This window comes from Podarcis liolepis (genome assembly GCF_965112155.1).
Source record: "Podarcis liolepis genome assembly, chromosome: 11".
NCBI lineage: Eukaryota > Metazoa > Chordata > Lepidosauria > Squamata > Lacertidae > Podarcis > Podarcis liolepis.
The window spans coordinates 65,417,829-65,441,376 of NC_139565.1; the positions used below are offsets into that span (position 1 = coordinate 65,417,829).

The window sequence follows — 23,548 nt, forward strand, 5'->3', positions numbered from 1 at the left end:
AGGGTCTTGGGCAGAGAAAGGTCTTTCCCAGTCCGGGGGGGGGGGGAGCGTGCTTCATCCAAGGTGTGGGCTCAGATCCTGAGCCTCTCTGGCTCCATCTCCAAAACCTGGGCGTTTATTTTGTTGGGTTTTATCGTAATACATTGTACACCACCATGATAGGTAGATTTGCTGTTTAGTCGTGTCTTCCTCTTCGTGGCCCCCTGGACCAGAGCACGCCAGGCCCTCCTGTCTTCCACTGCCTCCCGCAGTTTGGTCAGACTCATGTTTGTAGCTTCGAGAACACTGTCCCACCATCTCGTCCTCCGTCGTCCCCTTCTCCTTGTGCTCTCCATCTTTCCCAACATCAGGGTCTTTTCCAGGGAGTCTTCTCTTCTCATGAGGTGGCCAAAGTCTTGGAGCCTCAGCTTCAGGATCTGTCCTTCCAGTGAGCACTCAGGGCTGATTTCCTTCAGGATGGAGAGGTTGGATCTTCTTGCAGTCCATGGGACTCTCAAGAGTCTCCTCCAGCACCAGAATTCAAAAGCATCCATTCTTCGGCAATCAGCCTTCTTGATGGTCCAGCTCTCACTTCCATACATCACTACTGGGAAAACCAGAGCTTTTACTATACAGACCTTTGTCCATATAGTAAAAGCTATGATAAGATAGATTATAAATATATAAATGAGAGTTTTATTTTAAGGGCCTTAAAACCTTGCTTTTTTGTCATGGCCTTTGAGGGCTAAGCTATCTCAACTGGACATAGTTTATAAGCTAAGTGCCTTATTTTTTCCTTGAAAGGTGCTCTAGTCTGAGTACCCTGGATGGAAATGGATATTTTAGACAGTCATTGATTTTATTGCTGGATTTTATGGATTTCCATTGTGTATGCTTGGAAAATGCTTTGAGAGGCAGTTTTGCCTTAAAGGTGGTTGGGAAAGTCAAATGAATAATAGCGATAAAACCTCACATTTTGCTTTGTTAATGGTACTGGGACAGGAAGCCATTGTCCTAATCTGATCATAAACAAGTATTATTTTTCCAATTTGTTCATTGCCCCAAACAGAGCAGGTGCTATAGTTCAAACTTACAAGCAAGTTAATATATATATAGAAATTAGATTTTAAACCTTCGCCGCCACTATGAATTAAACATTGTAAGAATATTAAAAACATCTCCATTGCCAGCTATACTTAAGAGCCACCAGGGCAGAGCATTCCTAAGAACCAAAACATTTCAGCCTTGGAGTGCAGAAAGGAAAGCTAAGGTGTTGGGTCCAAATAACTTTTACTCAGAGGAGATGCACTGAAATGAATGGACCTCAGTTTACCATGTCTAGTACTCCCAATGGGTCTGCTCTGCGTAGGACCAGCACAGGATGCGGCCCAAGATGCAGCCCGTGAAATAAATGGACCAGGTGGCCTCCAGAGTCACTTCTATTACCAGAAAATAGGGGGGGGGTGCCTTTTCCAACTCTGCAGTTCCATGAAATGTGCTGTGTCTTTCTTGATCAGCCCAGAGGCCCAACTAGCCCAGCATTTCTGTTTTTGGGGATCACCAGGTGCCCCCCCAAAAAGCAAAGGAGGCATGAGGGAGACAAGGCACCCAGTATCTGGCCCTGGCCTCCGCTGCCTTGACCCCACTGGGTGGGGTCCCAAATCTCCCCTCGGTGGGGGAGCCACGAGATGGGGGGTGTCGGAGTATAGGGGTGACTGGCTGAATCTGAGGGTGGGGCAGGGCGCAGACACAGCAGCAGCGACAAATCCTGTAGAAAACACAACTAAAAGCAGTTTAGAAATTTGCTCTAGAGAACTTTTTCATGCAGGGCGATGGGGCCCCCGTTTGCTCGGAGGTGCCTGGAATCCATCGAAGGGGGAAGGCAAAGTGGGGCTCCTGCTCTGTCCCTTGAACAGCCCAACTTCGTCACGAGGCCATTTGCTGACCCCCCCCCCCCGTTCCTCGCTGAGGGTTTGCCAAGCGTGCCTTCCTCTTAGCATGTTTCTCCTTTGCGTCCTGAGTTCGAGTTTCTTCAAAACCCATGCGCTCTACGTGGGGCTACCTTTGAAGGTGACCCGGAAACTGCAACTAATCCAGAACACAGCAGCTAGACTGGGGACTGGGAGCGGCCGCCAAGACCACATAACACCGGTCTTGAAAGACCTACATTGGCTCCCAGTACATTTCCGAGCACAATTCAAAGTGTTGGTGCTGACCTTGAAAGCCCTAAACGGCCTCAAAGGCCCAGTATACCTGAAGGAGCGTCTCCACCCCCTTCGTTCTGCCTGGACACTGAGGTCCAGCGCCAAGGGCCTTCTGGCAGTTCCCTCACTGTGAGAAGAGCAGTTACAGGGAACCAGGCAGAGGGCCTTCTTGGTGGTGGCACCCGATCTGTGGAACACCCTCCCTTCAGATGTGAAGGAAATAAGCAGCTATCCTATCTTTAAAAGACATCTGAAGGCAGCCCTGTTTAGGGAAGTTTTTAATATTTAACGCTGTATTGTTTTTAACACTTGATTGGGAGCCACCCAGAATGGGTGGGGAAACTCAGCCAGATGGGCGGGGTATAAATTATTATTATTATTATTATTATTATTATTATTATTATTATTATTATTATCCATTTCCCCTCCCGCTTTGGTCTCTGTCCCCACCTGCGGATAGTTGCTCAGAGGCGGGTGTGGCCCGCAGACCGAGGAAGGTGCCCCCTGCTGCTCTTGAAGCGAGAGACACCCCCGAAGCTGGTGGCAAGGAGTTCCGCAGGTCGACGCGCGGCACCAAGCGCTCTTCCCTTTGGCTTCTTCCCTTTGGCCTAGAGGTCTGGAGGGTCCGCGCTTTGCAGGGCAGGAGTCGCGCCTCGGTCCCTCTTTCTTTAGCCCCGCCAGCACCCCCCCCCCCCCTCTGCAGGCGCGCGGAGCCGTCGGGGCCCCGGAGGGACAAGGCTGGCTCTCTTCCCCTCCCCTGGCCTCACCCGCCGCCTAATTTTAGCTGGTGGTGCCCAGGCCTGTGCCCTGCCTGGCAGGGGCGCGCGGTGGGCCGGGCGGGGTCCCGTCGGGGGTCCGGGAAGGGAGAATGCCCCGCTTGTTCCCACCGGGAAGGCGGGCGGGCGGGCGGGCGGCGCGCCAAACGGGCGCCAGGTGGCGCTGCGGAGCCTCCGAGCCAGCTTTGCTGTGCCTTGCAAAGGGGGCGAATGCAAACCGGACGGGGGGAGCCCGTGGAGACCCCTTTCCTGCCTCTATTAATAATAATTCGCCTCCGCCTCCAACTCAGGGCTGCCCCGGAGCAGGGCTCAAAGCTGCGTGGGTCGGCGTCGGGCCATCGGCCTGTCTAGCTGTCGTCTTCTCTGGCGACCCCCGTAGCCAAGTAAGATGGTCTTCCATGAACACGGTCTTCTTAGCAATCTGTAAAACACCGTTAACAAAGGAACAACTAAAACATAAACTAAACATCACAATTAAAGCAAAAGACACATTCTATGATTAACAAATCAATACAGTATTTATAATCTTATCTTCTTTGGCGATCACTCGCAGCCGAGTAAGATTGTCTTCCATGAACACTGTCTTAATTAATGTGTCTGTAAGTGACTGTGAAGACAGAAGTGCCTGGCATGCTGTGGTCCATGGGGTCACGAAGAGTCGGACGCGACTAAACAACTAAACAACAAAGTGACTGTGGAGGCCAGTTCTGGATCCACACTTCCTTCCACAGTGGGGACATAGGTTTCCAGGTGGGAGTTGATCCTGGTGAGGGTTTGCCAAGTGTGCCTTCCTCTTAGCACGTATCTCCCTTGCGTCCTGAGTTCCAGTGTCTCCAAAGCCCAGGACACCTTTGGTCAAGGCTGTTCTCCAATTGGAGAGCTCACAGGCAAGTGTTTCCCAATTGTCGGTGTTTAAACTACATTTTTAAATATTTACCTTGAGGGCACCTTTAAACCTCTTTTGTTGACCACCAGCATTACGCTTTCCATTTTTAAGTTTGGAATAGAATAGTTGCTTTGGAAGACGACAATCAGGCATCCGAACAACATGACCAGTCCAATGAAGTTGATGTTGAAGAATCATTGCTTTGACACTGGTGATCTTTGCTTCTTCCAGGACACTGGCATTAGTTCACCTGTCTTCCCAAGTCATGTGTAAAAAATTTCAGAGACACCATTGATGGAATCTTTCGAGGGGATGGAGATGGCGTTTATAAGCGGTCCACATTTCACAAGCATCCGGTAAGGTTGGTAGTACAATAGCTTTGTAAACAAGTATTTTGGTTTCCGTGCAAATGTCCTAGACCTCAAACACTCTGCCCTTCAATCGGGAGAAAGCCGCACTCGCAGAGCTCAGGCTATGCTGGATTTTGGCATCAATGTTGGCTCTTGTGGAAAGATAACTTGCCCAGGTAGGAGAAATGATTGGCATTTTCCAACGTTACACCATTGAGTTGGATTTGTGGTGCTGCAAAGGGGTTATTTTGTACTTGTTTGTGCAGCACTTTGGTTTTTTGGATGTTGAGTGATAGGCCATGCTTTCTGTAAGCTTCTGGGAAGATATTTAGGATGGTTTGGAGGTCATCCTCTGAGCATGCGCACACTACGTTGTCATCAGCATGCTGAGGCTCTGTGACGGAAGTTACGGTAACCTTACTCTTTCCTTTCAGCCTGCGCAGATTAAAGAGCTTTCCATCTGTTCAATGTATGATTTCTACTCTGGTGGGGAGTTTCCCTTCGACAAAGTGTAGGATCATGGCAATGAAAATAATAAATAGAGTTGAGACGATAACACAATCTGTTTAACGTCTGATCTCACTGTAAATGGTTCACTTTGAGAGCCATTGTTATCTGTGATTGTTGCTGTCACATTATCATGGAGGAGCCAAAGGATGTTCACAAATTTATCTGGGCAGCCAATTTTCAGAAGGACAGTCCACAGGGCATTAAGATTTTAAGTGTCAAAGGCCTTAGGTCAATAAAAGCTGTATACAGGGGTTGGTTGGGCTCTCTGCATTTTTATTGAAGCTGTCAAGCAGTGAAAATCATGTCCACTGTCCCCCTAGAAGGTCGAAAGCCTTTTTGGGATTCAGGAAGGGTTGCTTCAGATAAAGTTCGGAGACGGTAGATGCACCATCTGTGCTTCTGAAGGAGACCGTGAGCTCTGCCATGAACCTCCTTTTGCAGAGGCAGCCTACCTGCAGATATTAGTTGCTGAGGGACAACAGCAGGAAGGGCTGGTTGGCTTCCTTGAAGGCCCTGACCAGCCACTGGGCAAACAGGGTGAGTGCTGCTGGCCTGGGGGGGGCACTTGGGTTTGATCCAGCAGGCCAGATGTTGTTCTGTGAGGTGTGAGCCAAGGCCAGCTAAAACGGTAGAGTTGGGAGGGGCCGTGAGGGTCATCTAGTCCCACCGCCTGCAGTGCAGGAATCCTTTGCCCAATGTGGGACTCAAACCCACAACCCTGAGATTAAGAGTCTCTTGCTATCCCAGATGCCTCAGGACATCAGAGGAACCTGTTGGATCTCGCCCAGCCTCCGGCTCTCCCTGAGGCTGACCAGTTGCTCATTACAGGAAACACACAAGCAGCACCCCAGCCCAAGAGCAGCACTTTCCCCTCCCACAGTTTCCAGCAACAGGGATTCAGGCGCATCGCTGCTTCCAGTTGTGGAGACAGAGCATCAGCCGCTGTGGCTCCCAGCCTTCGAAAGCCCTCTGCCCCATGAATTTCCCCCATCCTCTTTAGCCTCCCATCCTTCCATCACTGCCTTTCTAAACATGCTTAGAAAACGTCAAGATTGTACAATAATAATTGCACCGTACACGTCTAAATTTAAACCTGCATATTGTAGGGTTTCACACACATGTTGTTGCCTTAGTCCTGCCTTTTTCACAATCTGACAAACAATTGCAGAGTTTCCGGTCTTCTTCTGCTTTTAATTCTGCCCTCTCTAAGCCCATGAGGATAATTTTAGCCTGCTGAGGACACCTCAAGATTTGTTCTCACAAGCCCAGGTTGAAGGCCGGCCCATCTCTCCGTTTCCTTCCAGCAGAAATCCTGACCTAGGAGACATTTTGCTGCTGCCACCAGGAAGCGATCGATGCGCAACCTTTTAGAAGTAAAAATAGGCCCTCGTGGGCCAGGCCGGTTTTCTCTGGCTTCTGCCAGGCACTGAGCAAAGGGAAGCCGCAGTTCACCTCTGGAGAGGCTGTGTGGGTCTTCCTTGAGGAGAAGCCGGGGGGGGGGCTGCTGCAGAGGCTCCCCAGGACCTCCCACTGCCTGGAGCTCTTGGGGTGAAGGGCGGGGGCATCATAGGAAATTGCCTTTATACAAAGGCAGGTCCTTGGTCAATTGAGCTGTCTATGCTTCAGACTTTGGGTAGAGTTGGAAGGAACCCCCAAGGAACATCTAGTCCAGGCATCCCCAAACTCGGCCCTCCAGATGTTTAGGGACTACAACTCCCATCAGGACCAATGGTCAGGGATGATGGGAATTGTAGTCCCAAAACATCTGGAGGGCTGAGTTTGGGGATGCCTGATCTAGTCCAACCCCATGTTCTCTGGGGCAGCCAAGACACCACCTGCAAATTGGGGGGGGGGAGTAGAGCTAAAAAATACGAGAGGGGTTAGTGACCCACAGACTTGAAGGGGCCACAGCAGAATCACCCCAGCCCTGAAGAGCCCTGGAAACAGTGGGGTTGGAGCCAGAGCCAGGCAAGCGAGAGATTACCCCCCCCGCCCCCGCTCAGCTGCCCACAGTCCAAGGCCAGGCCCTGACAGCCACCGAGATGTCTGGGAGCAGCTGAGGCTACCAAGGGAGAACTCCGCCCCCACCCCCTCCAGTCTCCTTTGGGGACCTGCGTCATCCCTGGTGGGCTGTTAGGAGTTTCCTAATGAAAGGCAAACAGCCCCCCCTCCAGCGCGCGCACACACACACACACACTCAGACACACACACACACACGCATTGCCAAGCCCCATCGGTCATTGACTCCTCCAGCCAAAGTCAACAAATAGCAGAGCCCTGAGCACACGGTGGGGGCAGGGAGAGGCCTGAAGGAGCTGCCTGTGCAAGAGAAGCGGGGAGCCAAGGGCCCCCAGAGGTCAACCCAAGGGGAGACCTCACGGCCTGGGGGCCTTGGAGGGCTGCCCTCCAGTAGCTCTCCAAGGCTGGCTCCATTTGCCCTCCTGGTGCATCCAAAAGTGTGGAATTACATCTTCAGGAGAAGAACAGGCTCATGAGTAAATTCTTCAGAAACCTGGAGTCCCTGAAGGGGTGGGATGGTGCCCAGTATGCCTCCTCCTGTGGGCAACTCCTGCAGCCGAGCTGGTGCCAACGTCTTGCTCCGCTTTCCCTTGGAAGAGGGAGGGCTGGTTGTCTGGGCAGCCCAGGACCTCTAAACACAAGCTTGCACCCTGGGGCGGTCAGCTGGGTGCTGCGAACGCAGCCAACACAATGCAGGAGGCAGGAGGTACAAGTTACCGGACTCTGCAGCCACAGCAGCTGCTGTGATTCTCCAGCCCCCAGAGTGCTGTGTGTGTGTTTAAGGTTCCTTAACTCGAAGGTGGAAAGGGCACAACGGGTGCTGGGAGGTGGGTGCTTTGAAAGAGTGGCGTGAGTGCAGTGACAAGGCGTGGCTGCTTCTCCACACTCACCAGCTAGACTCTCGAGACCCCAAAGCCACACATGGACCCCCCTTTTGGCTCAGGTGGTCCTGCAGACCCGACCTGAGACATGGGAACCTGTGGGGGGGCTGGCGGGGGGCTTGCTTGTTTATGCGCAGCGCCCAGGACGGGGTTTGGTGTTGGATGGTCATTGAACTGGGAGAAGAATGGCAGAGGTGGAGGAAGAGTGAACTTCTTGTGGCTCCTGTCCTTGTGGATGAGCGACTCTCCTCCATCCCAGAGAGGGCTTTCCAGGTGCGAGGCTTCAGAGCCTGAGCTGGCCTGGCCTGCTTTGCAGTGGCCCCTTGGCGCAAGCAGGCAAGCCTCTGCCAGGGCCACTTCCTCCCAGGGAGAAGCTGCAGGCCCAGACCTGGACTTCTCCTCCCGCCATCCCACTTTTGTGGCGCATGCGGGGCGAGCGAGGGAGCAGCCTCAGAAGCAAGGGCTTCAGAAACCTGCCTCCTCCTCCTCCTGCCGACCCACAGCAGAGGGAGAGCGGCTGCTGCAGGCTCTGCAGACCACATTTCCCCAGCCGGGCCAGGCCAGGCTATTCTTAGCCCCACAGGCCTGGGGGGTCCAGAGTGCAGCAGCAGCAGCAACAGGCTCCTCCACCAGGCACACAATTGACTGCCAAACAGCTGCCCCCCCCCCCGCTGCCCCCAGGCTGCAAGTGGGGCTGTCTGGCCTCTCCACCAGGCTGGGCACAATTGGGAGACGGTGGAGTTTCCAGAACTCTCTTTCTAGGCTCCATTAAAACAACAACAAAACCCCAACCATCATTTTTCATGAGGTGCACACATGCAATCAATCAGCAGGAGCCAGAGGCAGCTTTGCCATACTTCTCCTGTTAATTGGGGGGGGGGTCTTTCCAGCAAGAACCACGTGGGAGCCCCCATTTCGGCCTCTAAATATGGCTGACATTCTGCTGCAAGGGCAGAAGCTTCTGTCACTCTCCTGCCATTTGAAATATTTGCATAAATAGTTTTTATTGTTTTACACCATGATGTCAATGTTTGCTGTGCCTTAAGCAGCTGAATTGCAGTCTGGGGCTGAGAGTGGGGACTTTTAAAGTGGGGCACCTTAAACTCTGGCAATGCCTGCCTGGCCCGGCTGTCACCCACCAATTAGCCTGCTCTGGTTTTAAAAAGGCTCTTACGACTGTTTTATTCTGATGGGCATTTTTTCTGCTGGAGCCCTGAGTGCATTTTTATTTAGTTTTGCACAGCTGTTGATTGTGTGATTTTTTAAAATTGATTTTATGGAAAAAATACAAAAGGGTGTCTGTCAATACAGAGATTATAAATGTAACCATTATAACAAATGCTGGAATTCTGCCCCCTTTCCCCTATTGTGGCTTCAATATTTCTAACAGATTTTCTCAGTAGTATAATATATAATATATATTACACAAAATTGCTCTCTATTTCAGGCATTATTGAGTACAAACTAGGTTATTTTTTTTAGGGGAAACATAAATAACATAGAGCAGTCCATGGTGATGTTTTACGCTGCTGTTTTCACTTGGTGCTTTTTAAATCAGGTCTGTCACCTTTTCTGTTGTGATTTGGATTTCTGTTTGTACGTTGCCTTGAGTTTGATTTTGTCATAGAGAGGGTGGGTTGTGGGTGTCCTAATTAAAAAAGAAGAATAAGCATAACACAAATTGTGAACTGCTTTGTGTGATTGAAAGTAAAGGGGGGAAAATATTGTGGTGGTGGGGAGGGCTGGGAATGCCCCACTCCTGCCTGGACTGGGTGTTTTTAGGGGGAAGACGTGATCCCGAAGCAAGTGTCTCAGCCATTGGGGGGGGGGGGCTCTAGGTTATGCCTGGCCTGACCAGCACTCAGCTTGTAAACTGAGGAGAGCATCCTCTCTGCGCGCAGAAGGTCATGGGGAAGAAACATACAGGCCTGAAGCTCTGGAATGGTGTCATGTTGGAAAGTGTCAATCACTTCTCCTACCTGGGCGGTTGTCTTTCCACAAGGGCCGACACTGATGCCGAAATCCAGCATCACCTGAGCTCTGCGAGTGCAGATTTGTTTACAAAGCTATTGTACTACCAACCTTACTGTACGCTTGTGAAGCATGGATCACTTATAAAGGCCATCTCCAACTCCTCAAAAGATTCCCTCAATGATGTCTCCATAAAATCTTACACATCACTTGGGAAGACAGGCAAACAACTTCGTTGGACTGGTCATGTTGTTTAGATGCCTGATTATCGTCTTCCAAAGCAATTACTCTGTTCCCAACTTAAGAAGGGAAAGTGAAATACTGGTGGACAACAAAAGAGGTTTAAAGACACTCTCAAGGTAAATCTTAAAAATGTGTTATAAGCACTGATATCTGGGAAACACTGGCCGGTGAGCGCTCCAACTGGAGAACAGCCTTCACCAAAGGCATCATGGACTTTGAAGGCACTCGAACTCAGGACGCAAGGGAGAAACGTGCTTAGAGGAAGGCATGCTTGGCAAACCCTCACCAGGATCAACTCCCACCTGGAAACCAATGTCCCCACTGTGGAAGGACGTGTGGATCCAGAATTGGCCTCCACAGTCACTTCTTGTTGTTGTTTAGTCATTTAGTTGTGTCCAACATGTCCGCCTCTTCGTGACCCCCTGGACCAGAGCACGCCAGGCCCTCCTGTCTTCCACTGCCTCCCGCGGTTTAGTCAAGCTCATGCTGGTAGCTTGGAGAACACTGTCCCTCCATCTTGTCCTCTGTCGTCCCCTTCTCCCTGTGCCCTCCATCTTTCCCAACATCAGGGTCTTTTCCGGGGAGTCTTCTCTTCTCACCACAGTGACTTACGGACACACTATTAAGACCCTGTTCATGGAAGACAATCTTACTCAGTTCTGAGTGATCGCCAAAGAAGACTAAACGAAGCACCAGGATACTGGAGGCTCCGCATGAGAGGGACATCACATTTGGCCCTCTGAGAAGAGCCAGAGGAGGGAGAACGAACTCCATAATGCATAACAGGAGCAGCGGCTGCAGTCGAGCTGGGAGGGAGCTGGAGGAGAGCTGCGCAACCGCCTCAGGATCAGCCCCTCGCTTCGGAGCACGTGCAGAGGGGTGACCCACAGCTGCAGCCCAGGGCAGCCTTCGCGGGCCAAGGAGCTTGGCGGCGGCACGCAACCCTCGGGCACGACAGCTTGGCAAACGCCCCGCGCCCGCCGCTGCCTCCTCGTCGTCTTCGCCGCAGCTGCTCGGCAGATGCGCCCCGCGGCCCGCCAGCCCCTTTCCGGAGAGGCTCGGGGGAGGCAGGCGGGGCTGGGAGGGGCCTGGAAAGGAGGAGCCTCTCCGGCCCAGCGCGGGGGCCAGATGGGGCCAGTCGCAAACTCTCTGCCCATGGCCCGGGGCACGCTTGGATCCACCGTCGGCGCCGTCGAGGGGGCGCACCACCAGCGTCCCCCGGACTCCCTGGTGTGGCTCTCCAGACCCGAAGGCGTCTCTTCGGCCCCCACGATCCTCTGCAGGGCCGGACTGGGGTTTGAGGAGGCCCTCAGCTCCTGAAGGTAACGGGGCCCATTAGATGTCCAGCTGTCCTTTGTCAACAACAAATTGTCGCTGTTTTGTGTGTTGAATATATGCTCTATGGCAATTTATGGACCTAATAGGAGCCTACACAACACAAAAGACTCTTCCTATATGTAGGTTTTTGTTTTTTTTATCTTATATTTTGGAAATGTACATCCAGGGTTTTTTCTTTACATTTTCTGGTGGGACCCTAAGCTATAGCTTGTGTATCTTAGACGTAAATCCGGCACCGATCCCCTGCCTTGGCCCCGCTTTGGCCCCCGCAAGGGCAGCCGGGCTGCAGGTCTTCGCCGGCTCCCCACTGGACGCCCGTCGGGGCAGAGACCGGCCGTCGCGGAGCCTGGCGCGGGCGAGAGGGGCGGGGCAGCGGCCCTGGGCGCGCGCCAATGAGAGCCTTTCCTGCCGTCGCCGCCTGGCCAATGGGCGCGCTGCGTCGCCGTCGCCATGGTAGCGGCCAGCTGGGCCCCAGTCCGCGTTTGGCGTCTCCGCGACGGCGTCTCCGGACCCCCCACCCGCAGCGGCGCCGGTCGGAGGGATGGAGCCGGAGGGCGGGTGAGGAGTGGAAGAAAGAGACGGAGGCGCAGAGGGAGGGGGAGGAGGCGAGGCTACGCCGAACACGTGTCTCTCTGCACGTGTGAATGGGGGCCGCATGCCGGTGGGCGGGCAAAGTCAAAAGTGGGCGCCACCCAGGCACGCAAGGGGCATCCTCACAGCAAACTCTAGCCAGGCAAAAGCCCTTGAGAAGGGCACAGAGCAGGGGAGGGGTGGCCTGCTGGGAATGCCAAGGGCCAGGCAGAGGGCCAGGCAAGGCCACATTTGGCTCCAGGCCTGCCTTAAACTGTTTGGGAGCCCGTTATTTCAAGGACTGCCCAAACCGCCGGAACCTGCCCATGTTGAGGTGGGATTTGGGAGGTTTCACTTGGGTGTCCTCCTTTAAGATTCATTTGGCTGAGAGGCCGCAGAGACAGGCCTTCTTAGTGGTGGCTCCTGACCTGGGCACGGAATCCCCTTCTTAAAGCTCTGCACTTGGAGTCATCCTATGTTGTCAACCGCCCTGAGATCTACAACTTAAGGGCGGTATACAGATTTAATAAATAAATATCAGCCCCATATGTTCCCTGACCTTCAGTTAAAGATTTAACTCTATAGGTTGCGGCAGGAATCCCCCCTCCCCCATGAAATTATGAGGCGAAGCCTGGTTTTAATGACATTTATTGCTGTGTGACTTTGGCTTGGTGTTCTGTGTTATGCAGGAGCAAAACTAGGCTTTATTTTACCTGGGTCAAAGACCCAGTTTGGCACACATACCTCATGAATATTTTGCATACACACACACACACACCCAGCCTGGGAGCCTCAATTCTGCCCCTCTGGAGGCTTCACCGGGGCAAGAAAACCTGGCTACACCCCCCCCCCCGCCCCATAGCACTGGCTGTCTTACTGATGAAGGGCAAGATGCATTTTTTTTTAAAAAAAAAAACCATTTTCTTTCTTGGAGCAAAGGGTCTGTGCCATTCATTTTCCTGCCTGGAGCAGAGCCGAATCTGACTGCCTTTCCCCCTTCCTGAACCTGTGCAGGTCCCTGGCTCCCGCCCTTCCAGGCCCACCTGCGCCCAGCGATGGAGAGGCAGCAGTGCCTCCTGGCCCCGAAGCCCCCTGCTGTGTGGCGGAGCCCCCCCTGTGCCCGGGAGAGGAGGGGCAGGAGGCGGCGGTGGTGTACGGCCCCAAGGAGATGCTGCCTGAAGACCCCCCGGTGGTGGTCCGCACCCCAGCCTACTCGGTGGAGCTGCCTCCCTGTCACGGGGTCCCGGGACCCACTCTGGGGGAGCTGCCGGCCACGGAACAGGAGGCCATCCCCGTCGTCCCCCTGGAGCCCATGAGGGAGCTCCCCATTCGAGGAAAGTGCCTGATCTACAACTGGCAGGAGGAGGTAAGGTTGCCTGGGCTCCACACCCCTGGACTGGCAGGAGGGGGTGGCAGGGGGGGGGTGTCACCAGGGAATTCCTGCTCCCTTCTCCCCCTGCATTTCCCAAGTGAAGAGACAGCAGCAGCCCCTATGCCAGGGCGTAGCTTTTTGGATGCAAGGGCGCCTGGCGGCCATCTAGTTCAGGGGTCTGCAGTTTGGGAATCACAACTAAGGAACCCCCCTGGACAAGTGGCGGCTCAACCTCTCTTTTAATAATAATAATAATAATAATAATAATAATAATAATAATAATAATAATATCTTTATTGTCATATAAAGTGAGAAGGAGAGTCCACCAGATTCCAAGGGAGTCTTTTCCACTGCCAAGCAGCTCTTACAGTCAGAAATTTCTTCCCAAAAAAATCTTTAATAATAAAAACAAATAAATAAAAAAGAAAGTTCTTCCCAATGTTTAGTCGGGAGTAGATGATCTATGGAGGCACACAGACCCAGCAGCAAATCCTCAGCTGCACCAGATAATAATAATAGTAGTAGTAATGATGACGATGATAAAAACCCCGCCCATCTGGCTGGCTTTCCCCAGCCACTCTGGGCAGCTCCCAACAGAAGACATCTGAAGGCAGCCCTGTTTAGGGAAGCTTTTAATGTTTGATGTATTACTGCATTTTAATATTTGGTTGGAAGCCGCCCAGAGTGGCTGGGGAAGCCCAGCCAGATGGGCGGGGTATAAATATTAAATTATTATTATTATTATTATTATTATTATTATTCACGATAAAACATCAGACATTAAAAACTTCCCTAAAGACGGCTTCCTTCAGATGTCTTCTAAAAGTCAGATAGTTGTTTATTTCCTTGACATCTGATGGGAGGCTGTTCCACAGGGCAGGCACCACTACTGAGAAGGCCCTCTGCCTGGCTTCCTGTAACTTCTCTTCTCACAGTGAGGGAACCACCAGAAGGCCCTCGGAGCTGGACCTCCATTTCTGGGCTAAATGATAAGGGTGGAGATGCTCCTTCAGGTCTACTGGGCCTTTGAGGCCGTTTAGGGCTTTCAAGGTCAGCACCAACACTTTGAACTGTGCTCGGAAACGTACTGGGAGCCAATGTTGGTCTTTCAAGACTGGTGTTATGTGGTCTCGGCGGCCGCTCCCAGTCACCAGTCTAGCTGCCGCATTCTGGATTAATTGCAGTTTCTGGGTCACCTTCAAAGGTAGCCCCACATAGAGCGCATTGCAGGAGCCCAAGCGGGAGATAACTAGAGCATGCACCACTCTAGATCAGATCTCCAGAGAGAGTGAAGAGAGAGACCCCTGCCCCCAGCACCACAAAACTCCCTCCAACCTTCAGGTAACTCTGTCCCCCCAAAACCTCGTGCCTCAATTGTCCTGTGTGGGCTGGCCTGGTCGTGGTTGCCATTCTGGGCAACTGGATTATATTTCCCCAGTGGCGTGGCGTGGGGGGTGCAGGGGGGGGCGGACGCACCGGGCGCAACATCTGGGGGGGGCGCGCTCGCACTCGCAGCTCTAAAATCCACGGGTTAGGGGGCGCAAATTACTTGCCTTGCCCCGGGTGCTGACAACCCACGCTACGCCACTGTATTTCCCTGACATGCCTGGTTCAGCTTTCCCAATGGCTGATTAACATTCTACAGCCTTTAAAATGTGTTGGGGAGAAGTGTTTTGGCTTGATTTTGTCCTACTTATTTTGTGCTTTTATCCTGTATTTTAATCTTGTGAGTCACCCCACCTTCAGATCTTCGGAGGAACGGCAGTATATACATTTAATAAATAAAATAGAAAAGAAAGGCCCTCTCCCCTGCTGATTGGGGAAGGACTCTCTAGGGATCGGGCAAGGGCTGTGGGGTGGCTGGGCTAAATCTGCTGCCCCTCGCTGCCTAAAGGGAGGAGTGCCCTGAGTGTGCCAGGAGAACCCGGGGGAGGGAACAGCTGGCAGCCCCCTGCCCTGCCCTACCCTGCCCAAAGGGTTCTCATGCTAACCTGCAGCCGCCCTCTCTGCCCTCTTCCAGAGAGCCACCAATGACCTGGACCGCGTGCCCTGTCCCGAGTGGGGCACAGAGGCCTCCTTCTACCGGCACGGGCACCGGGGGCTGCTCACCCAGCAGTTTCTGGCTGGCCTAAGCAGCAGCACCACCATGAAAGATGCCTACCGCAGGCCCTGGAGGACTGGGCTCCCCATAAGAGGTGAGGATCTGGGGAGGGAGTGGGGGGGGGGCAGAGCCAAGAGCGGCCTTTCCAGACAGCCAAGGAAAAAAACTTTGCCACAAAAGTGTTTATTGTTTGCTTTCCGGTTTCTCCTCGTTAAGCAGACAGACACTTTTTGTTCTTGGGTCCAGACCCGCCCAAAGCACACCCGCCTCCGGCTCTGTCCCTGACCTGGAGGACTCTGACCACTCAGCCCTCCTGCAGAAATGGCAACACGAGGCGGGTGGGTGGTCTCTGTGGGTCAAAGCCCCTTCCTCAAAACAGGGGCTCCTCCTTGGCCTGAACTCAGTCAGATACGGGCCTTAAATGCCTTCGAAGCATAGAATTGTAGAATCGGAAGGGACCCCCAGGGTCCTCTAGTCCACCCCCTGCAATGCGGGAATCTCGGCTGAAGCATCCATGACCGAGGGCCCCCCAAGCTCTGCTTAAAAGCCCCCAAGGAGGGAGAGGCCACCACCGTCCAGGGGAGACTGTTCTGCTGCCAAACCGCTCTTGCCATCAGAAAGTCCTTCCTGTTGTTCACTGGGAATCTCGTTTCTTGGAACTTGAATCTGTTGCTTTGGCTCCTTGGGGCGGCAGAAAGCCAGCTTCCTCCCTCTTCCATGGGGCAGCCCCTCTGGGGACCCTTCCAGGCTCTCCGGTGTGGGCTGCCTGGAAAAGCACGGGAATGATGACGTTTTACCTTTCGCTCCTCCTTTTCATTTGGCTTTGAGTCTTCTTCCGTGTTTTGATTAAGCCCATTTCATTCCTGTTCGCTGCCCTGAGCCCTCGCAGAGCTGGGGGGGGGGGGGAGGCAGCAGCTCCACCTCCTCCCTCCATTCTCTGGGGGTCCAGAGTGTGAGGGGCCACAGGCTGGGGACCCTTTCCATGGGGCTTCCTGGAGGAGGGGAGGCGTTGGCCTCTTGGACGTCTCCAGCTGCCACTCAGGCAAAGCTCTTAGCAGCTTGAGCCCCCACCCCCCAGAAACTGCTTCCCCCACCCCAGTCTAAATCAGGCTTCTCAAGAGTCTCTGCTCCCACAGGCTCCAAGCAATCGCCATGGGTGCTGCAATGGGCTCTTCCTTCCCTTGTGGGTGCCTTTCTCCCCAAGGTTCCTTGCAAAGCTGAGCTGGAGTCACTGGCAAAGCCCCCAAAGCCCCCCCTCCCCCCAACCTGACCGTCTTCTCAGAGTGATGATGTTGGAGCTTCAAGGCTGAAACGGGATCTTTGTGAGGCCTGGAGAGCTGTAACCTGATCTTACCTGGGTAGATCACCTTTGCATTCGCACCCTGAGCTGCTTTGTCTCATATAAAGAGGAAAGAGTGAAGCCGTCCTTGACCTCTCGCCTGGGTCCCCCTGTCCTGGTGAGCTTCTCCCCACTGCCCCTCACAGCCACCCCCCCAAGCCCAAACCCACTAGGCAGTCTTTCTGTGCAACATTTCTGTAGCCTGCTGGGGATTTCACCACTGCTAGCGGATCAGGCCAGTGACCCATCTAGTCCAGCCTCCTGTTCTCACAGTGGCCCACCAGATGCAGGGGGGAAACCATCAATCAGGATTTGAACACAAGCCCTCTCCCCCCCCCCATGGTTTCCGGCAGCTGGGATTCAGAAGCATTCCTGCCAGAGCTCAGCCATCGTGGCTTTGAGCCCCCAATATCCCTCTTGCCCTCTTTGAATGTGTCTCGTCCCCTTTTCAAGCCATCCAAGTTGGTGGCCTCACTGCCTCATGTGGAAGGGAGTTCCATAGTTTAACGGTGCTGCACGAAGGAGGACTTCCCTTCTCTGCACTGAATCTTCCAACATTTGGCTTCGTTGGACACCCAGGAGTTCTGGTGTTAGACCAAAATATAAGCCCCGAGAGAGAGGGGGAAGAGCCCTCCACTGGCTTGCAGCTTGAAGACATCACTGCTGCCCAGGGAGGCGAAGGAGACTGGCATGTGTGGGGTGCAGGCAGAGGAGGACATCCTGCTCCCCCCTCTCCCCCCCCCACTTGAGGCCCCGTCCTGCCTTCTGAGATCTGACCTTGTTCCTTGTCCTCCTCCCGCAGGGCAGCGTGAGGCCATGCTGGAGTGGCTCCTGTACCAGAAGCACAGGTGAGCAGCAGGCAGAAAGTCAAAATACCAGGGCAGCAGGTGAGCCGTGGGTGGCCCCCTCCTCCGCCAGCTGGGCCTGCCCTCCTGCCTCTGGAATGGGCTTTCCAAGGCGAGAGAGGCCTCCTTCCCTCTGGCTCTGCAAGAGATTTGGGTGCCCCATTGTGCAGAGCTGCAGCTGCCCCCCCCCCAGGTCTCACCCGCTGTGCCATCCCCCGCTTCCCAAATGGCAGAGGCTCCACCAGACCAGGAAGACTTGCTTTGGCGCTCGAGGGGGCAGTCCGTCCTTGGGCTTCCCTGCCCCAAGGCAGCCCTGGAGGAGAGGGTGTGACACAAAACAAAGGAAATACCGTGAAAATCCCCAAAACGAGAGAGTAACCAACTAGAAATATTACCTATCTTATAGAATTAAACTAAATAACAAAAATCAAAAAGTTTAAGGAAAAAATTAGAGAAACCTAGAATTGAACAAAGCCTTAATGGGATGCCGGCTACAAACCTCGTTTCACTGAACTATTCAGATTCCTCAGAAGGAAGTAGAGAAATCATAAACCTTAAATGATTTTAAACAGACTCAAGAAACGAGGTTTGTAGCCAGCATCCTGTTAAGGCTTTGTTCAATTATAGGTTTTTCTAATTTTTTCCTTAAACTTTTTGATTTTTGTTATTTAATTCTATAGTTTAATTCTATAAGATAATATTTCTAGTTGATTACTTCTCATTTCAGGGATTTTCACGGTATTTGTTTTGTGTAATTTCTCAGTTCCGTGGCTGTCTTTTTTCTACTAGATGAGAGGGTGGGCAGGTGGGCAGGTGCCCCCCAGCGGCAGTGCATATGCCTGCGCTGCCCTGGGCAGGTGCGCGCTCGAGGGGGTGTGTGGCACTGAGGGAGTCCTCCCAGGTGCGGGATACCCGCTCAGATGCCCCCCCACAACTCCCAGGCCTCCCCCAGCTGTCAAAACGAAGGAGGAAGGGGGGAATGCCGCTGGCAAAGGGGTAGGCTTGTGGGCTGCAGGCGTGCCAAATGTCACCCCCCCAGCGAAGACATATGGGGCAGTCCGCCCCCACCACACCCTCTTCCTCCGTCCCTGGTCCCCCCTTGCTGGAAGCAGATTGCGGGATCATTCCACGTCAGTTCAACGCAGTCATGCCACTCACCGTCTCGGATTTTGATGAAACTTGGTGTAAACCCTTCCCTTATGGTTGAAAGAAACCCCCTTAAGTTTTCCCCCTCTATCTCAAACAGTTTTAATTTTATAGCACTTCGAAGTTTCGTGAAATCAGTGTTTGTCTTCCTCTTGAGATCCTCAGCCCTGTGTGCATTTAATTTTCTTTCTCCATAACCAATGATCAGATCTCTTTGAAATTTTACACCAACATCAATAACATGATGAGGATCTCAGGGAAAAAGACACCAGCACTCAAAAGATTTTATAAATGCCTTAAAAAATGTATAAATGTAGCTTTTTTGGTGGAAAAACTAGGTTTAGAAAACCTAAATTTTCAGCGTTAGGGCACACTGCAATCAAAAGTTTTTGATGGTGAAAATTATTGTAAAGACGTGTTCTTTCTCAACAAAGAATAAAATTTATGGGTCTTTTATGTCTGATCATTGGCTATGGAGGAAAAAAATAAAATGCACACAAGGCTGAGGATCTCAAGAGGGACAGAAACACTGATTTCACGAAACTTTGAAGTGCTATAAAATTTAAACCGTTTAAGATAGAGGGAAAAAACTTAAGGGGGTTTCTTTCAACCATAAGGGAAAGGTGAACACCAAGTTTCATCAAAATCTGAGACAGTGGGTGGCAAAACCCTTGTTTTGTGCGTTGATTTGATGTGGAATGACCCTGGGAGCAAGTGGGGACTGGGCAGAATGGAGAGGGGGAAGCAAAGGGGCTCTCCGAGGAATGGGACTGGGGCACGGACTGTTAAGCTGCCCACTTTGAGAGTGGCATGGAAGGGGCCTGGCGCCAAAGGCCAGTTTGCTCCTTGCAGGGGGTTAGGCGAGGGGGTCCTTCTGATCCCTCCCAACCAGCGTGGCAGGTCAGGCGCCCTGAGGAGACCAGCATGGGAGACTTTTCCCGAATTGAAGAAGGTGTTTGAAGAATTAAAGAAAAGACCAGTTGCATCAGTCCTTTCCTGGTCACTCCAGCCAAGGGATGGAAAAGAAAGCAGGACAGGAATCTGTGCGTGGGGAATAACAAAAGCATGGGTAGGCAAACTAAGGCCCGGGGGCCGGATCCAGCCCCATCGCCTTCTCAATCTGTCTGTGTGTTTTTACATGAGTAGAATGTGTCCTTTTATTTAAAATGCATCTCTGGGTTATTTGTGGGGCAGAGGATTTCGGTTTTTTCCCCTTTTCTTTCAAAATATAGTCTGGCCCCCCACAAGGTCTGAGGGAGAGTGGACCGGCCCCCTGCTGAAAAAGTTTGCTGACCCCTGAACAAAAGGAGATTGGAGACCCCTTCCCTCAGAGGCAGGCGGAGGGTCTCGGGGGTGCAGCCTCCAGCTCCCGTGCCCCAGATCTCAATGCTGAACCTCATGGAGGGGGATCCTCCCTTCCCCCAGATCCCATGGGGCCAGAGAAGGGAGGCAGGTTTGGGGAAAGATGGAGCTCTCTGCCGAAATTTGCTCCGTCTCCTTTGGGGTTGACGCAGAACCCCAAGCTCAGATCTTCCTGGGAAATCTCTGAGGTCCCCTCAGTGGGGCTCCCAGTGGCAGGGAACTGGACATTGCCCCCCCCCCATTCCAAGAAGCTGCTTCCTATCCCCCCCTGTCTTTCTCTGCAGCAAGGAGCTGAAGGAGGAGGAGGACGACGGCCCCCCATGTGGGCCCATGGATACCATCTCCACCACGCACGACCACTTTCGCAAAGAGGGCTTTGTGTCGGTGGCCCCTGCCCCCACCAAGGTGAGAGAGAGGCAGGAAAGCGCCCCCCAGGGGCATCCCCCCAACCCCCCCCAAAAGGAGGCTGCCATGTGAGTCTTGCTCTCCCCCCCCCCAGCCCCACGACTACCGCCTGGAGCAGCCGCAGACCTTCTGGTTGGAGCACTGCCGACAGGTGCCGGTGAGTGGCCCCCCTCCCCAACACCCCACCCCCACCCCAAATGCCCTACATTCTCCCCCCCCCCCGCATGGTCCTGACTTTGAAGAGGCTCTGGAGGGCACTGAAAAAGGAAGGGGAACAGGAGTTGGGTTCTCTCCTCCCCCCTTGCACCTGTTGCTTTCACTTGACGAGGCTGCCCCCCCCACCCCAAAAAAACAAGACAATGCTGGCTCCCTGACAGGCAGAGGGAGGGGGTGGCCCACGGTGGTGCATTTGCCGGCCCCCAGCTGCCTTCTCACTGTTTCTCCCCCCCCCCCCGTAGGGCGTCTCCAATATCCGGACTGGTGACACCCCCTTCAAGAAGTGTGCGACATTCACGACCCCCACCACCGAATACCTCGACCAGCCGCTGCCCTACGGCCCAGAGAACTACCCCAAGCTCTAACAAAATAAAGGGGGGCAGCTATTGGCAGATTGGGGGTGCTGCTGCTTGGGTCTTTTTCTCCCCTTGAAGCCCCCTGGCTGGGGGGGGGGTGCAGGATTTGAGGAGCTCCTGGACAGGCAAAGTGTGTCTCTCCATTTTGGATCTAGCAGCGGAGCCAGGAGAAGGAGAGCAGGGAGGGCTGCCCCCCCCCGGCACATTCTGACCTCCACCGGCCCCCTGCTCTGCCCCGGACAAATCGCAAAGGCTGCCCCAGGTTAAAAAGTCTGTATTTCGACAAAATATTTTGCACTATATTTACACCCGGAGGGAGGGGGGAGGAACAGCGGCGCTCTGGGTTGGCTCAGCCGGCTGAGTTGTGGTGCAGGATCCCACCTGCAAGGGGGGGGGGTCAGGAACCAGCCAGCCCCCCGGCTGGGCGTGGGGAACACAAGCAGCCTGGGATGATCCGTGCTCCGAGAGGTGCGCTGCCTCTCCCTGGGCTCCTGGGGCCTCCTTGCTGGCGCATCTTGGTCTGGGCGGGGGCAAGGGATGGAGGAGGTGGCAAGACCCAGCCCTGGGCACATTCCCCCGGGGGGGGGGCTCTCATCCTGCCCCTCCTGCCCCGTCTTCTTCCTCTCTCTCTCGCTTTCCTCTCATAGCGGGGGACATTATGGCTCCAAGTGCTTCCTTCTCTCTCGTCCGCCCGCCTGTCTCTCATGGCTGGGGTGGGAGGCCTTATTGCTCCAAGGCAAAGGGGAGTTTCGGTGGCTCTTGGTGGTGGGAGGAGCCTGCTGCCCGGTACCCGTAAGTGGGAGGAGTCACAGGAGGGGGAGGAGCCACATCAGATGACCACATTCTTCTTCTTCTCGCCCAGCAGCCAATAGGTGCGCAGCTTGCCCTTCCCCTGGAGAGAAGAAGAGGCTCAGCCCTGGGACAGGTCGCCCCCCCCCAAAAAAACCCCACCCGTGCCCCTCACCCAGCAGAAACCGAGGGGGTCGTGGCTTCCAGCATCTTGCCACAACTCTCCCAAAGGTCCAGGGCAGGAGGACCAGGAACGGCGACCTTTTCCTCCCTGGTGGAGGAGCCATGGGTCGGGGGCTGCCTGGTGGGGTGGGGGCTGCCACACGGCTTCCCCTCCCTCCCTCCCTCCCACCCAACCAGGGAGGATAGAGACCCCCACCTTCATCTCCACATCCCCCCTCAGCTCCAGCTCAAAGCAGCCAAACTCGTCCAGGTTCTCCTTGGTGGTGCTGGAGACGTGGATCTTCAAGGCTGGAAGACACAAGGGGTGGGGTGTGGAGTCAGGGGGTCAGGGCTAGCGGGACCCCCCTCCTTCCTCCCTTCCTTCCCAAAACAGGGCCAGAAGAGACAGGTATGGGCCTGGGGAAAGATGCACAGCCAGCATCCACATTGGGCCAGAGGGAGGGAGGGAGGAGGGACACCAGTTGTGGGGGAATCGTAGAACGGCAGTTGGGGGGCTTCCAAAGGCCCTCTAGTCCACCCCCTGCAATGCTGTGCAGCAGACACTTCAACAAGGTTGGGGCGGGGTGGGGAGAGGGGGCTCACCCTCGCCGCTGGACTCCATGCGTGACGCTGTGTTGACGGTGTCCCCAAAGAGGCAGTAGCGGGGCATCTTGAGGCCCACCACACCTGCGCACACAGGCCCTGCAGGCAGGCAAAGGGAGGCGGGGCTTAGAATCGTAGGGTGGGAAGGGACCCCGAGGGCCATCTAGACCAACCCTCTTCAATGCAGGAACGGCAAGCGTCCCTGACAGACAGCCCCCCCCCGCCCCAACCTCTGCTCAAAATCCTCCGGTGAAGGACCTGCTGCAGGTGCCCCCGCTGTGCCAGGACTCACCCGAGTGGATGCCAACGCGAAGGCGCAGCTGCTCGTTGGGCCGGTGCCGGATGCGAAAGGTCTTGACGGCCTCGAGGAGAGCCAGCGCCATGCGGACGATCTCGTGGGCGTGCAGCTTCCCGTTCCGGACCGGCAGCCCCGACACCACCATGTAGGCGTCGCCAATCGTCTCCACCTGTGGGGTGAGCCTGTCAGGCCGGAAGTGGGGAGGGGGGCCCTCTTCCCTACAGCTATACGGTCCAATCCTGGCTCTAGGTTGGGGGCTGAGGGACAGCTTTGGGTCCAGCAGCTGGGACCCACAGGCACGTTTCGCACCCACCTTGTAGACGTCGAAGTTATCAATGATGGCATCGAAGCAGGTGTAGAGGTCGTTGAGGAGGGTCACCACCTGGGGAGGGAGGCACTCAGGTAAGTTGGGGGAAGCCAAGGCAGTGGGGCAGAGGAGGATCTTGGGGGAGAAGGAAGAGATGGGGGGCAGAAGGGGCAGAGTTGCCAAGGGAGCCTGGGGGGGGGGTGAGCTTCCAGGGGGAGACAGAAGAGGTTAAGTGAAAGCACCAGGAGGGGGACACAGACATCGCTAAAGGGCCACCTGGGGATTTTCACTACGGAGTCCCCAATGTGCTTTGCTTAGAGTCACAGAATTGTAATAATAATACTAATAATAATTTTTATTATTATTTATACCCTGCCCTTCCTGGTACAGAAAGCTGGGCTCAGGGCGGCTAACAACAAATTTAAAACACTTAATTGATGCAACAAAAACAGCATAAAATACAGTATAAAACGTGAATAATAATACATTCAGAATTCAAAAATCAATTTAGGGCTGGAAG

At 54.0% G+C, this 23,548-nt stretch overlaps 2 protein-coding genes across 3 annotated transcripts in view; one reads left to right on the top strand and one right to left on the bottom strand.

Moving 5' to 3' along the window:
- Positions 1 to 10,771: 10,771 nt before the first annotated feature.
- On the top strand, positions 10,772 to 20,903 carry SPAG8 (sperm associated antigen 8). 2 transcript variants are annotated; one of them, XM_083466357.1, is made up of 7 exons: positions 10,772 to 11,141; positions 12,742 to 13,093; positions 15,120 to 15,294; positions 17,342 to 17,387; positions 20,177 to 20,297; positions 20,392 to 20,454; positions 20,756 to 20,903. In XM_083466357.1, the coding sequence occupies exons 2-7, from the start codon at positions 12,896 to 12,898 to the stop codon at positions 20,876 to 20,878; spliced, it is 726 nt and encodes a 241-aa protein (XP_083322483.1). In that variant the 5' UTR covers positions 10,772 to 11,141; positions 12,742 to 12,895; the 3' UTR covers positions 20,879 to 20,903. The 2 variants fall into 2 exon arrangements, with proteins under 2 accessions (XP_083322483.1, XP_083322482.1); XM_083466356.1 differs by lacking the exon at positions 10,772 to 11,141 and adding an exon at positions 11,599 to 11,715.
- Positions 20,904 to 21,127: 224 nt separating this feature from the next.
- NPR2 (natriuretic peptide receptor 2) overlaps positions 21,128 to 23,548 on the bottom strand; it is a 39,118-nt gene continuing 36,697 nt past the window's right edge. Inside the window, exons 18-22 of the mRNA XM_083466349.1 lie at positions 23,035 to 23,103; positions 22,716 to 22,890; positions 22,424 to 22,522; positions 22,038 to 22,129; positions 21,128 to 21,761 (exon numbers count right to left, since the gene is read on the bottom strand). Of these exons, the coding sequence (XP_083322475.1) occupies positions 21,699 to 21,761; positions 22,038 to 22,129; positions 22,424 to 22,522; positions 22,716 to 22,890; positions 23,035 to 23,103 (498 nt within the window). The 3' untranslated portion in view covers positions 21,128 to 21,698. The remainder of the gene's footprint in view (positions 21,762 to 22,037; positions 22,130 to 22,423; positions 22,523 to 22,715; positions 22,891 to 23,034; positions 23,104 to 23,548) is intronic.